Source organism: Musca autumnalis, unplaced genomic scaffold (genome assembly GCF_047663935.1).
Source record: "Musca autumnalis isolate F117 unplaced genomic scaffold, ASM4766393v1 scaffold_1, whole genome shotgun sequence".
Classification (NCBI taxonomy): Eukaryota; Metazoa; Arthropoda; class Insecta; order Diptera; family Muscidae; genus Musca; species Musca autumnalis.
Window position 1 is genome coordinate 208,000,143 of NW_027411644.1, and position 15,926 is coordinate 208,016,068.

Here is a 15,926-nt window from a genome sequence, read left to right on the forward strand (position 1 = left end):
TAACTTGAGCGCAACGAATCAACCGATTCGGTCCAACATTTGGCTTTCGTAATATTTTGTCCAAACTTAGTTTAAGTTCTAAGAATTTTCCTCTGAAAACACACCAAGCACTGCCTTATCTGCTTGCGCAAGTACCCATGCTTCGGAGCCATACATTAGCACGGGTAGTATCAGTGCTTTGTAAAGCGTTATTTTTGTTTCACGAGATGTGGCTTTGTTTTTAAATTGCTTATTTAAACCATAGTAGCATCTGTTGGCCAATACAATTCTTCTTCTTATTTCAGAACTGATGTTTTTGTTGTGTTTGTGGCAGTGCCAAGGTAGACGAAGTCTTTAACTACCTCAAAATTATAGGTACCAACTTCCACAGTTGGTCCGAGCTCTATGGACGCTTTGCGCGTCGACACCATCAATTTGGCCTTTTCGCCGTTTACCGCCAGACCCACTTTCGCAGATTCTGCTTCTACCTTCCTAAAGGTATCAGTTACTTCCTTCACGGATCATTCCATGATGTCTATGTCATCAGCATAAGCAAGTAACATATGGCTATTGGTGTAAATTGTGCCATTTCTTTTGACATTTGCATCTCGTATTACCTTTTCCAGCAAAATGTTGAATAGGTCACACGAAAGGCTGTCTCCTTGTCTGAAACCTCTTTTGGTACTGAACTGTTCGGAGAGGTTCTTTCCAATTTTAACTGAGGACCTAGTATCAGTTAAAGTCATCTTACAAAGCCGGATGAGCTTTGCGGGGATACCAAATTCAGACATTGCATGGAATACCTATGATCGGAGGGGACTGTCGAATGCTGCTTTACAATCGACAAAAAAGTGATATGTGTCGATCTGCATCTCTTGGGTCTTCTCCAGGATTTGCCGCAGGGTCAATATCTGGTCAATGGTGGACTTGCCAGGTCGAAAGCCACATTGGTATGGTCCAATTATTTCGTTGACCATTGGCGTTAGTCGTTCGCACAATATCCCTGACACTATCTAATAGGCAATATGGAGAAGACTTATGTCCCTATAGTTGGAGCAAACAGTCTTATCTCCTTTCTTGTGGACGGGACACAGGATGATCAGGTTCCAATCGCCGGGTACGCGTTCTTCCTGGTGCTAACTAGCTGATGCATACAGCGCGTCGCCTCCGGTTTTAAACAGCTCGGCTGGTAAGCCATCGGCTCCTGCTGCTTTGTTATTCTTCAGCCGGTTGATTGCTGTTTTTACCTCATCTTGGCCGGGCGGTATACATTCTATACCATCTTCTGGGATTGGATCTGTGGTATCATCGTCTTCGCTACTATTGGATACCAGCAGATTGGAGAAATGTTCCTTCCATATCTACAGAAGGATGTACCTGTACCAAAGCAATCTGTTTGATGTTTAACTCGTTGGTAGAATTTTCGGACTTCACTCTGGTTCCTGTACATTTCGATTTTTTCACACTCCCGCTTTTCCATTTCTCTTTTTTTCTTGCGGAAAAGACGTTTCTCTCCTCTCCTTTTCTCCCGATATCTCTCTCGTGCGCTACGCGTTGCTACTGATTGCAAAGTAGCTCTATATGCAGCATTTTTCTCTTCGGTAGCAGCACGACACTCCTGGTCATACTATGAATTCCTTTGTGTGGAGGTCCCTGGTATCCAAGTATGGCTTTTGCGGCTGTTTGCATGGTGGACAAAATAAACAAAATAATAAAAATAAAAATATAATTAAAAATTTTATATTTATGGCCAATATTTTGCCATTGTGTTGTTATGTTATCGGGACAAGGAGTGCTCTCATTAAGCAATTGGGCTAGTTGAGTGGAAGCTGTTGTGTTTGCAGCCTATCGATGTCCAACTTCCGCGTTGTGTCTGTTCGTGCTTTATTTGCAACGCAACAAGGTAGTGGTCCGAATCAATGTTTGTGCCTCGGAACAATCGTACATCCAACACGCTGGATGAATGTCTTCCATCTATTACAACATGATCAATTTGATTACTTGTTCTTTGATCTGGAAACAGCCAGGTGCCCTTATGAATATCGAGATGATTAAATCTGGTACTGCTAACTACCATGGTTTTTTGCAGCTGCAAAGTCTATCAGCCTCATATCATTGTCAGATGTTTCACTGTGGAGACTGAAATTTCCGACTGTTGGGCCAAAGATATTCTCCTTTCCAATTTTGGCATTAAAATCGCCTAGAATAATTTTAATGTCATGGACAGCGCAACGGTCATATGTTTCTTCTAAGCGCTCGCAAAATATATCTTTGGTCTATTCGTCCTTTTCTTCAGTGGGAGCATGAGCGGAAATAAAGTTGATGTTGAAGAATTTAGCTTTTATTCGAATTGCAGCAAGTCTTTCATTCACTGGGGTGAAGCTGGATACCAGATGTTTTAGTCTCCGACTACCTACAAATCCGCAACCAAACTCATGCTTTACGTCATGGCAGCTATAATACAGTGCGTCACCTTTAGGTGTTGTTGTGACGCCTTTCCCATCGTATTTCTCGTTTTCCATCGTATTTCCTGTATGACAGTAATATCGGCCTTGTACTTTTCAAGTACGTCTGCCAATGCGAAGACTGCACCTTCTCTATAAAGAGTGCGAACATTCCAGGTGCAGATTCGCAGATCATGGTCCTTAAAACGTTTGCGGGGTTCGTTAACTTTAGAGGGGTTCGTTTTTCTTTTCTTTCGTTTTTTCATAGTAGGCTGTTTTTTCTAGGGGAGGGTTACTAACCCGACGTCCAAACCCAAATTTTTAACGTTCTTATGGGTGAACGCGCGGCACATGTTAGCTCACTACCTTTAACGGGTGTTAAAGACAGTTCCCCAGTTGACAACACGTGGAGATCAGTGTCCACTTGAGATGAAAGAGGGACTAAGATAAATCCTGGGCTTTGCCATGTTAAAACCGGTCAGGACCGTCCCTTGGTATCTTCCATCCCCAACGTCACCCAACTATCTCCCCTAGTATCTTTAAAAAATGAAAACACTAAAAGTGACAATGAACTGGGATTACTTGACAATTAGTATGCTATAAACACCTCAACAAAATTGCTAAAGTGAATCTATTATGCTATATATTGTTTAACATATTTCTTTTAACTTTTTAATGTTTATTTACAAGTACATAAAAACTTTGTTTTACAGCACGTGAAAATCACATTTCCTCCATATACATTTTATTCGTGTTTTTTTATTTTCTTCAAAATATACACATTACTTAATAGACATGCTAAAAAGTCTCTATGTCCCTCCCCTGCCCATTTATCAACCTCTATTATACATTTCGTCAGAAATTTGTAAATTGTACTATGTTTTGGGGAATTAACGTTTGAGACAGTCGACAACAAATGCATTTATCAATGCACGTACATATGTACATTAGGGTTATGACTTTTTGACATTTTTTTTTTAAATGATTTACTGTAGTGAGAATGAATAAACTTTTGTCTATTAATGCCTAAAATATCCTTGATTTCATTTCATTATAGAAAAGGTTCCGCACAAACCACTTTGAAATTTTTTTTTGAAAAAATTCTATGATGTGAAAATAAAAATTTTTCTCAAAAAATTATTTCCTGTTGCACGAATGAATGACATTTTGCCTATTAACGGCTAAAATAACTTTTATTCCATTTAAATATTGAAAAAGGTCCAGCACAAACCACTTTCAATTTGTATGATATATGAAATAAAGTTATATATAAAATAAAATGATATATGTATATGTTATAATACGATTATAAAATTAGTGAGAAACAAACGTTTATGTCGTGTGTCCCTATACCTTGTTTTCAATTAAATATCTGATTACAGTGACTTCAAAAATTGTCAAAAGTTCTGAAAAATAAAAAATTAATTTTTGTGCGGAAGCTTTTTTTTATTGAATCACTTTATAATTAAGTTTTTATGTAATCTTTGGTAAAAACTCATCAAAATATCATACAGGGATACGAGGTTGTAAAAAAGTCATAACCCTAATGTACGACATAAACAGTTGCCACCTAGCAAACAACTCATAAAAACGCACACTTGTTCGAATTCATTTTCATTCATTCATTCATTGCACTTTTTACGTTGGCTGTCTAGCAGCGTCGCGTCTACGTGAGCGTGACAAAGCATTTTATTTTTTTGAATTTATTAACAAGTAATTACTTGTTTTTTGTTTGTTTTTGTTTTTGAGAACTACACTCATAAAATGCACAAATTGAAAGGCATGGTTAGGGTAGTCTTTATTTGCTCTTTCTAGTGTGCTTTTAAAGGGTATTCCTAAGGGCAAATAACAGGGGGTTACCCACCAGTCACATGAGACGGTAGATGGAAGTAACTCGGTTACGATATTCAACCAGAAATCCCTCTGGTACTGCAGGTGGCTTGAAGATTCTTAAGACCCTTTCCTTAGGAAAGGGTGCTTCTTAAGACCCTTTCCTTGGGAAAGGGTCCTTCTTTCGGCATTTTAAGACCCTTTCCTCAGGAAATTGTGCTTCTTAAGACCCTTTTCTCAGGAAAGGGTGCTTCTTAAGACCCTTTCCTCAGGAAATTGTGCTTCTTAAGACCTTTTTCTCAGGAAAGGGTGCTTCTTAAGACCCTTTCCTCAGGAAATTGTGCTTCTTAAGACCCTTTCCTCAGAAAAGGGTGCTTCTTAAGACCGTTACCTCAGGAAAGGGTGCTTCTTAAGACCCTTTCCTTAGGAAAGGGTCCTTCTTAAGACCCTCTCTTTAGGAAAGGGTGCTTCTTAAGACCCTTTCCTCAGGAAAGGGTGCTTCTTAAGACCCTTTCCTCAGGAAAGGGTGCTTCTTAAGACCCTTTCCTCAGGAAAGGGTGCTTCTTAAGACCCTTTCCTCAGGAAAGGGTGCTTCTTAAGACCCTTTCCTCAGGAAAGGGTGCTTCTTAAGACCCTTTCCTCAGGAAAGGGTGCTTCTTAAGACCCTTTCCTCAGGAAAGGGTGCTTCTTAAGACCCTTTCCTCAGGAAAGGGTGCTTCTTAAGACCCTTTCCTCAGGAAAGGGTGCTTCTTAAGACCCTTTCCTCAGGAAAGGGTGCTTCTTAAGACCCTTTCCTCAGGAAAGGGTGCTTCTTAAGACCCTTTCCTCAGGAAAGGGTGCTTCTGTTGACCCTTTCCTTGGGAAAGGATGCTCCTTTTGACCCTTTCCTTGGGAAAGGGTGCTCCTTTTGACCCTTTCCTTAGGAAAGGGTGCTTCTTAAGACCCTTTCCTTAGGAAAGGGTACTTCTTAAGACCCTTTCCTTAGGAAAGGGTACTTCTTAAGACCCTTTCCTTAGGAAAGGCTGCTCCTTTTAACCCTTTCCTTGGGAAAGGGTGCTTCTTAAGACCCCTTCCTCAGGAAAGGGTGCTTCTTTAGACCCTTTCCTCAGGAAAGGGTGCTTCTTAAGACCCTTTCCTCAGGAAATGGTGCTTCTTAAGACCCTTTCCTCAGGAAAGGGTGCTTCTTAAGACCCTTTCCTCAGGAAAGGGTGCTTCTTAAGACCCTTTCCTCAGGAAAGGGTGCTTCTTAAGACCCTTTCCTCAGGAAAGGGTGCTTCTTAAGACCCTTTCCTCAGGAAAGGGTGCTTCTGTTGACCCTTTCCTTGGGAAAGGATGCTCCTTTTGACCCTTTCCTTGGGAAAGGGTGCTCCTTTTGACCCTTTCCTTAGGAAAGGGTGCTTCTTAAGACCCTTTCCTTAGGAAAGGGTACTTCTTAAGACCCTTTCCTTAGGAAAGGGTGCTTCTTATTTCCATAAGAAATATAAAAACCAGTCGTTTACAAAAAAACCTAACTAAAAATATTACATATATAACATTATTTTTTCTTAAACTATCGTCATATTATAGCTTTGTTCCCGTACTTTATAATAGTAAAACTTGCAAAAGAGGGAAAAATTGTTCTCACACAATTTTTTTTTCAAAAAGTTTGCGAACGCAAAAATGAAAAAAAAAAAACCTTCAAATAGCTGGAACAAATGTCAAAGTCGGCGTACCAGCCAATCAGAGGCCGGCATCTATGTTACTATTTCTTACATAACACACACTTCCACTTTTCATAAAGGGGGATATCCCTGCACCTTGATACTATTTTTGGAATATGTCTTCATATTTGCAAATATTGATTAGAAATACATAAAATACAAGTCATGTTTCTTGGATAGTTAATTCTTAGATAAACAATTCTATTTCTGGAAATATAAACAAACCTATCTTGCCTATCACCACATTTCTTTCGCATTTCTTGAAACGACGCAATTATTTTTAATAAAATTATTTCGATAAAAGTAACATGTGGCAGTTTGGCACATTGATAGAAAATATTTTGTAATATTTTTCCATGGGTGTAGTCAACTGCAATGTAGCTAAGACTTGAGTTGAATATGGGGAAAGAACCAAACTAAATAAATATTACATTAAACCTTTTTTTGTTCTTTCTCTCGTTCTATCTTTATATTTGTTTATTTCTTGAGTGGATTTCACTTGTACCTTCTATCCATGCCTGGAAACAAATATCAGTCAGTACACATTTGAATGGAATACTTATATATACAAAAGCGACGACGTCGGTGGTTGTTGGTTAAAAAAAAAACAAACATTTCGAAAGAAAAACATTGTGTAAGGTTCATGAAATATGTCATAATATGTATAATGCATGTAATAACAACAAGTGTCATGATGTTCCTGTTGGTGGGGAGTTGAGAATCCCAGCTGATTATTTTAAATGTTGAAAATTAAAAAATTGTAGTGGTAATTTGAATTCCTGTATTTGTTTTTGTTAAACTAATAATTAGTTAAAAAACAGGTACGCTTAAATTTAATTATTTATTGTCGAATAAAATGCCATTAAGAGTCGGTCTGTTGTGGGGGATATGCCCAATTCTTGTGAAATACCTATATACATATCGACACCTCCAAATAATAGTATGCTAAGTCTAAAAAGTGAGTTTTGCAGGAGAAGCTCTCAAAGTGTGGAAATTTTTTTGAACATCAGTACTATGCTAAGTCAATATTTGTTTATAACATCTGTTCGGATTGACCGATCATTACCAAAATTTGACAGAATTTAAGTTAAAGGACGTTCGGCACCTCCAAATAATAGTTTGCTAATTCTGAACAGTGAGATTTGCAGGACAAGCTCTAAAAGTTTGGAAATTTCTTTGACCTTCAGTGCTATGCTAAGTAAATATTTGTTTATAACTTCTGTTCGAATTGTCCGATTATTACCAAAATTTGACAGAATTTAAGTTAAAGGACGTTAAATATAAAAATGTAAAGAACTTGAAAACATGCTAAGTCGACTTAGCATACTATTGTTTGGAGGCGTCGATATGTATGCATATAGATATGCATGCGGTTTATACTACATTTTTTGCAGGATCTAAAGAATGGCAAGAAATATCTAAAACGCATTTTCATTCTATAAAAACTGTATGCAAGCCGCGCTAAACAGCGTTCGGTATGCGTATTGATGTAGTGGTGGTAGACAAGTAATCGTTGCAACTCGATATGTTAAACACGATACAGTGATTTATGGCCTACTTGCAGCAATTTTAACAAGTTCGCGGAACCAAACAAATTCAGAGAAGTAGAAAAAATACAAGGGTGATGACAAGTTTTACAACATCACATCCCTGTATGATATTTTGATGTTTATTTAAGATTAGATAAAATATTACGTATAAGGTGAAGAAAACCACATGCAAAATTTTAAATAAAAAAATAAAATAGTTCTTAAAGTTTTGGGCAATTTTTTCAACTCGTTTGAGATATGTTTAAAGTTTACAACAAATCTTCTCAGGGTAAAATACGGAAGAGAAACTTCATGTCGTCTCTGCAACTGCTCATCAAATTCTGCAAAAAGAAATTATTGAAGTTTGGCGATTTAGTAGACCCTTAGAGTTAGAGTTCATTTTCCATGATAACGCAAAAAACGCGATGCTGGACTTGGCTATGGACTGACCTTTCTCTTCGAACATTTACTACAGCCCAACTACAGCGATTGTTATTTTGTTGGTTGTTGTTGTTGTAACAGTGTTTTTTATTATGTTTATATGTTCGTTCCTCTGTTCAATCTGGCTCCGGGTCTATCTCCAGTTCCAGAAAAGTGGCTGCTTCGATGGGATGTAGCCACAGATCCACTGGAGTTAGATGGGTAGGTTTGGCGGGGCAGTTAAAAAGGTGTTGTGTGTCGTGCGGGCCCATACCGCATACTGGGCAGATGTCTTGCACGGCGCCATCGATTTCCGCCCAATACGAATTTAGGCGACTGCAATATCCCGAACGTAGTTGAGCCAAAACTACTCTGGTTTGTCGTGGCAGCTGACGCTCCTCAGCTGCGATAGATGGAGGATGTACTCCGAGTACTTTATTCACACTATAATTGCTTAAGGCCTTGGCAACTGCGTCCGTGTGAATGCTATTCAATCCTGCTTGATATGCTTGTTGATCTAGGGGTTCTCTCCTGTATCGTTGGACCTCTCCCTCTAGAGCATGGATATCCTTCCTGATCTCCCTGAATGGGCCGGGCCTACCCACAAGATGGTGATTGGGATGGCTCACACGATAACATCCAAGCAGGTACTGCAATGAAAGCATCTCATTGTGTTGCTTTACAGGAAGAATTTTTGCCTCCTCACGTAGATGGTCCACTGAAGATTTGAGGAGGCACCCTGTCACTGTTCTCAGGGCGGCATTCTGACAAGTTTGAATCTTTTTCCAGTTCGAATCACACAATTTCGGGGACCAGACTGGAGCCGCATAGCTTACCACAGACCGACCTATCGCGTTATACGTGGCCAACAAGGTTTCTTTATCTGCACCCCAGGTGCTGCCGGCCAGGGACTTGAGGACCTTGTTCCTACTTTTCAACTTGTCGCAGATAGCTGTGGCGTGTGCGCACGACGTGAATGTAGTGTGGAATGTGACCCCTAAAATTTTAGGGCAGTTTGTGGTCGGAATTCTGATACCGTCGACCACGACATTCAACTCACGTCCAAACTGCGCTGTCCATGTGGTGAACAGAGTGGCTGTAGATTTTGTGGCGGAAATCTGCATATTCCTCGAATGGAAAAAGGTGGTAAGATCGGTTAAATAGTTGTTCAGTCTCTCACAGATGTCATCAGGATAGGTACCCGACGCCCGGATCGTGCAATCATCCGCATACGTCACGATCTCAATGCCGGGTGCAATACAGGAGAGGTAGGTTAAACAGTTCCGGAGATATCACCCCACCTTGGGGAACTCCCTGTTTCACTCTACGGGGTTTGGACTTCTTATTCCTGAATTCCACGTGCGACTGGCGTCCACACATATAGTTGACTATCCAACGTTTCAAGCTTGGCCGGAGGGTTGTCTGCTCAATGTCCTCAAACAGCGACTTATCAAAGGCTTTTGATAAGTCGAGCGCCACCATCACTGTTCTATCGCACGGCCGTCTCTGGTTGAGTCCTTTACAGATATATGTGGTAATGGCGTGCTGCGCTGTTGTCGTGGTGTGCTGCTTACGGAATCCATGCTGATGGTCGGCTTCTCTTCTCTTCGCCCTGTCACTCTCGGGATGCTCGACAAACTGTCGATTGAAATTACTTGCGCACCTCTTCGGGTCGCCAAACGTGACTGAGGTCCTATCTTCCCTTCTTCCAGGGTTCGAGAGTGACTTAACCGTTGCCCACAATTCACCTATACCGGCTCCAATGTTGCAGCTCTTCAGATGATTTAACCATTTGTTACGCTTATGTTCGCCGACCAACCTGTTAACTTCCAGTGTCAGCTCCCTGACTCTGGGGTCATTGGGGTTGATACGACGAAGTTCATCACGCTCATTTGCTAATCCCGTCGCCTCTGCTGGGAAATTTGGTCTTACTTCGGGTATTCGACCAGCAGGGATATGGCGAGCGGCTGCAGCAGTGATGATGTTCCGGAACGTCCTTTCCGCTACCCGAACATCAGAAGGATTGGGCAATTCTCTGAAGCGGTGATTGGTGAACTCTCTGAAACTCGGCCAATCAGCTTTTTTATGATTGACGAACGTGCGGCGTTCAGAGGTGATGAAGTCGGGTGGTCTGCTAATGGAGACAATTATGGGGAGATGGTCTGATCCAAGGGAAATGACGGGTTGCCAGGTAACGTCAATTGTCAGACCAGGTGACACGATGGTTATGTCAGGCGATTGACCGTGCAAAACGTAGAGCTATCAATCTGCTCAGCCAGCGCTGTACCTCTCTGGTCGTTTCCGAGGGCCGAATGCCACATCTCATGATGCGCATTAAAATCCCCCAAGACCAGACGATTATGATCTTGCAAGAGAGGGCTAATGTCAGGCCTATAATCAGGGATACAGCTATTTCTCGGCGGGATGTATACATTCAGCAACTCTATCTCGGCAGCTCCACACCTGACTGCTACCCCCATACATTCCATGTACGGGTCATTAGAGACAGGCTCAAGCGAGATAGGTCTGTATTGGACAGACTGGTGCAATAGGAAAGCCAATCCCCCACATCTGGTGCGATCTTTCCTCAGAACATTGTAACCATCACAATGATCTAAGCTGTGGTTGTTGTTCAGCTTGGTTTCCTGCACCGCCGCGACCTTGATGTTCTTCCGACTCATAAAATCTACTATCTCCTCGATCTTACCTCGGAGTCCATTGCAATTCAATTGCAAAAAGGCTGCATTTTCGGGGATTGGGACAACAACGGCTGGTGTTAAAGGCTGCGTGTGCGGTTGTTGTCGAGGGGACTGCGGGGGAGTTTCGTAAAAAAATGTGAAAATTGTTGGTATATATCAATGATTTTTTACAGCCCCACGTTACCATACCTACAGATTCCAAGTATTTTTAACAAACTCGTGATACAAAATATATATATTTTATATAGGGCATAATTATTGTGTTTGCTTCTTTTTTCGGTCATAGGCTGAAGATATATCTCAGCCAGCACAGCTGACTGATACTTTCTTACTATAATACTTCTTACTCGCTGTAAAGACTCATTTCAGCTTGTCAATAAAGACTCGCTTCAGGTCTCCTATATGGATTTCCATCAGCTTTACTAATGTAAGTGTTTTTACAAGTAAATGACCGTTAGCCACACCCAATTATCTCCCAGAGAAAGATATATGTATTTACACTGCTACAACGACCCTATGTATGGAATGGGCGTGTATTTTTGGGGGGCCAGTGACCGGTTATTATTATCAAGATTATCTTCAAAGGATCTTAAATTTCTATCTTTTGGCAATAATTGTTTTGAATTTTAAAATTATTTTTAAAATGAAATAATAAAAATAAATAAGTGTATATTACCAACGCCTACCCCACCACCCCCTTCATCAAACCTAGGTCATAAATCTATTTTTAATCAGATAGTTTAATTCTATTGAATAATAAAAAAAATCGATTTGAAATAATCAAAGTCTACTGTTAAACTGAACACTGTGTAGATAGCAAAAAAGAAAAGAAATGTCAACGATGATGATAAGAGTTAAAGCAAATACTCGTATTTTTGATCACCTGGAGCAGCAAATTATATGTATGGATAATACATATGTATAGAAAGTATGAAAGTGACGTACGTACAATTGGTGTGTAAAGATATGCTGTTTAGACGTCAGAGTTCGTATATACATATGTATGTATGTACATAGATACATACATACATACATGCATATCTACATAATGATTATTATAATCGATTTTGTTACGATGTTATATAACATTGTTTTAACATTGCCATAATATTTGTTGTCATCCTCTTCTTTTTTTAGCTACTGACATGGATGCTACATCCGATTGTAGTCGACCTTTGTCAGGTTGTCAAAGTGCCTGTGGTGGTTCATCGACACTAGATGATCACGATGATCTCAATGCCAAAGAAGATGATATGACATTTTGTATGTCGAATTATGCCAAGGAAGCTCTCAAAATGATGTTCATGATGCGTTCCCACAACATGTTGACCGATGTCATACTTGAAGTTAAACAAGAACTATTTCCAGCCCACAAAGTTGTGCTCTCTGCTGCCTCACCGTATTTTAAGGCCATGTTTACAGGTGGTCTTAAAGAAACTGAAATGTCACGAGTTCAATTACAAGGGGTTAGTATTAACGGGTGGAGATATCCACATCTACCCATACCAAATTCCTTCTAGAATTTTGAAAATAATTAAAAATTTCCGCTAACATACACAAAGGGGTTTTTGTCCATTGATTTGATTAGGTGTGCCCCACTGCTATGGGTCGTATAATATATTTCATGTATACCGGACACATACGGGTAACGGAAGTTACCGTTTGCCAGCTATTACCTGCCGCAACAATGTTTCAAGTGCCAAATGTGATAGATGCATGTTGTGCCTTTTTGGAGCGTCAATTGGATCCAACCAATGCCATAGGTATTGCGAATTTTGCCGAACAACATGGCTGTACAGAGTTGCAAAAGAAGGCCAATCATTTTATAGAACGTCATTTTACCCAGGTAAGAGGAAGCCTTGCCATCTATCTTTGGCCCATATTCACAAATCAATACTTCACTCTCTCCCCAGGTTTGCCAAGAAGAAGAATTCCTACAATTATCTGCCTATCAGCTAATTGCCCTCATACGTCGCGATGAACTCAATGTCCAGGGTGAACGTGAAGTATATAATGCCGTTTTGAAATGGGTTAAATACGATGAGGATAATCGTTATCCCAAAATGGAGCACATTCTGTTTTCAGTTCGTTGCCAGCTGTTGACACCAACATTCCTGCGTGATCAAATGAAAAACTGTGATGTATTACGTAAAGTACCGGCATGCCGGGAATATTTGGCGAAAATTTTCAAAGACTTAACCCTGCACAAAAGACCAGTGGTGAAAGAACGTAAACCGAATACAACACGCATGATATTTGTTGCCGGCGGTTTTTTCCGTCAATCTCTGGATATCTTAGAAGCATATAATGTTGATGACAAAACATGGACCACTTTACCCAGCCTACGTATACCACGATCTGGACTGGGTGCAGCATTTCTTAAGGGTATTTTTTATGCAGTTGGTGGTCGTAATAATTCCATTGGTTCGTCATATGATTCGGATTGGGTTGATCGTTATAATGCCCTAACGGAACAATGGCGACCGTGTGCACCGATGTCAGTGCCCCGACATCGTGTGGGTGTGGCGGTAATGGATGAGCTAATGTATGCTGTTGGCGGTTCAGCGGGTTCGGAATATCACAACACTGTTGAATAGTAAGTTTTTCGAATGAGTTGCGTAATATTTAATTAAAATTGGAGAATTATGAAATTAGCGCCCTCGATATTTTTTCCTTACCTAAATTTATTCAAGAAAAAGAGAGGGAAAGAGAGTGAGACGTGTGGCTTGAGAAAACGCTAAGAGAAAATATGCAAAATATTCTTAGCGGTTAAAAGCTCATAGACTTTTACACGGTAACAAGTAAGAAAGTATCAGCCAGCTGTGCCGTCAGAGACATAGCCTCAGCCTCGGACCTAAAGAAAATAAGTAAACACAATACTTCTGTCGTCTATAAGGGTTTTTGCACCGTCTTAACTAGGCCCTAGTTGCGGCCAGCATACACAACATGTTGCTTAAAATTTGAAAACGATTCCAGAAGAGTCCTTAAACTGCTCTCTTTACAAACTTTGTGTTGGCAGGCACCCGCAAAGATGGTCCGTTGTAGTCAATACTCGGACATAATCCCAGTCTGAAAAATAATACGTTGTACAGCGTTTGGACCAAATCAGGTTCTCCCTTCGAGGGTTATCTTGCGTACAACCCAGTTTAGTTGGTGCGGGCAGGCTTTTTTGGAGCCTTTGGTTCATTATCTCAGGAAGTATGGACTTTCCCTCGAAAAAATTGCGCCGTCCTAACAGGGTTCGCAAGAGGAAGTTGTTGCAAAAATTCAATAAATTTTGTATTTGTCCAATGGTTGAATTTCCAAATCCTGCCCGAGGGCAAAAAGACAAAACGGTCATAGCTTCTACTGGGAATTAGTTGTTGTTGTAACAGTGTTTTATTATTATGTTTGTATGTTCGTTCTCCTGTTCAATCTGGCTCTGGGTCTATCTCCAGTTCCAGGAAAGTGTCTACTTCGATGGGATGTAACCACAGATCCACTGGAGTTAGATGAGTAGGTTTGGCGGGGCAATTGAATAGGTACTTAGTATCGTGCGGGCCCATGCCGCATACTGGGCAGATGTCTTGCACGATGCGATCGATTCCCGCCCAATAGGAATTTAGGCGACTGCAATATCCCGATCGTAATTGAGCCAAAACTACTCTGGTTTGTCGTGGCAGCTGACGCTCTTCAGCTGCGATAGATGGGGGATGTACTCCAACGACTGCATTCACACAATAATTGCTTATGGCCTTGGCAACTGTGTCCGTGTGAATGCTGTTCAAATCTGCCTGATATGCCTGTTGATCTAGAGGTTCTCTCCTATATTGCTGGACCTCCGTCTCTAGAGCATAAATATCCTTCCTGATATGTCTGGGTGTATCGGTGGCTAGCAGATCGTGATTGGGATGGCTCTCACGGTAACACCCGAGCAAGTACTGCAACGATAGCATCTCATTATGTTGTCGTACTCATGTAGATGGTCAACTGTAGAGGCAGCTGTTCTCAGGGCGGCGTTCTGACAAATTTGAATCTTATCCCACTGTGTGTCACATAAATTCGGGGACCAAACTGGCGCCGCATAGCTTACCACAGACCGATCTATCGCTTTATACGTGGTCAACAAGGTATCTTTATCTGCACCCGAAGTGCTGCCGGCTAGGGACTTGAGGGCCTTGTTCCTACATTTCAGTTTATCGCAGATAGCTGTGGCTTGCGAGGACGACGTGAATGTGACACCTAGAATTTTGGGGCAGATTGTGATCGGAATACTGCTACCATCGACCCTGATATTCAACTCTCTTTTATACTGCGCCGTCCATGTGGTGAACAGAGTGGCCGTCGATTTAGTGGCGGATATCTGCATATTCCTCACGTGGAAAAAGGTGCTAAGATCGGTTAAATAGGAGTTTAGTCTCTCACAGATGTCATCAGGGAAGGTACCTGACGCCAGGATCGTCCAATCATCCGCATACGTTACGATCTCGATGCCGTCTGGAGGGGCGGAATACAGGAGAGGTAGAGGTTAAACAGTTCCGGAGATATCACCCCTCCTTGGGGAACTCCCTGTTTCACTCTAAGGGGCTTGGATTTCTTGTTCCTGAATTCCACATACGACTGGCGACCATACATACATATAGTTGATTATCCAACGTTTCAGACTTGACCGAAGGGTTGTCTGCTCAATGTCCTCAAACAGCGTGGAGTGCCTGACTGTATTAAAGGCTTTTGATAAGTCAAGCGCCACCATCACTGTTCTATCACACGGCTGTTTCTGGTTGAGTCCTTGACAAATATATGTGGAGATAGCGTGCAGCGCTGTTGTCGTGTAGTGCTCCTTACGGAATCCATGCTGATGATCAGCAACTTGATAGCTTTTCCTGATACTGGGAAGGACTAAGGCTTCAAGAGTCTTTGCTACGGGAGACAAAAGCGAAATCGGCCTGTACGATTCACTTTTGCTGGCATCCTTGCCTGGCTTCCGTAGCAGGACCACCCTGCCCATTTTCCAGACTTCGGGAACAACGAGGGTGGCTAGCGACAAGTTGAAGACTTTGGTGAGATACTCGACTCCAGGCTCATCCAGCTGCTTCAACATTACCATGGAGATTCCATCAGGGACAAACGCTTTGGATGATTTAGCGTTCCTGATGACATTCGCAACATCATCCATTGTAAATTGTGGTGGTTTATCCTCGTCAGGAAGAGATCTAATGCGACGTAGTGCTCTTCTTTTCGCAATGTCACGTGGTGCTCAACCGTCGAATGAAAAAACTTGCGCATCACTGACTGCTCTGAGCCAGCGTAACGTCGCCAAACGTGACTGAGGTCCTATCTTTATTT

At 41.3% G+C, this 15,926-nt stretch overlaps 1 protein-coding gene across 10 annotated transcripts in view; it reads left to right on the forward strand.

The window, feature by feature from the left end:
- The window catches only part of Keap1 (kelch like ECH associated protein 1), a 62,124-nt gene that overhangs the window by 42,523 nt on the left and 3,675 nt on the right, over positions 1 to 15,926 (forward strand). For 2 of the 10 annotated variants that reach the window (XM_073960002.1, XM_073960001.1), the window contains exons 2-4: positions 11,739 to 12,067; positions 12,164 to 12,447; positions 12,515 to 13,197. In XM_073960002.1, the coding sequence (XP_073816103.1) occupies positions 12,205 to 12,447; positions 12,515 to 13,197 (926 nt within the window). In that variant the 5' untranslated portion in view covers positions 11,739 to 12,067; positions 12,164 to 12,204. Of the gene's footprint in view, positions 1 to 6,489; positions 6,775 to 11,738; positions 12,068 to 12,163; positions 12,448 to 12,514; positions 13,198 to 15,926 lie in introns of those variants that run through there. The other 8 variants (XM_073959997.1, XM_073959993.1, XM_073959995.1 and 5 more) reach the window with 7 other exon arrangements.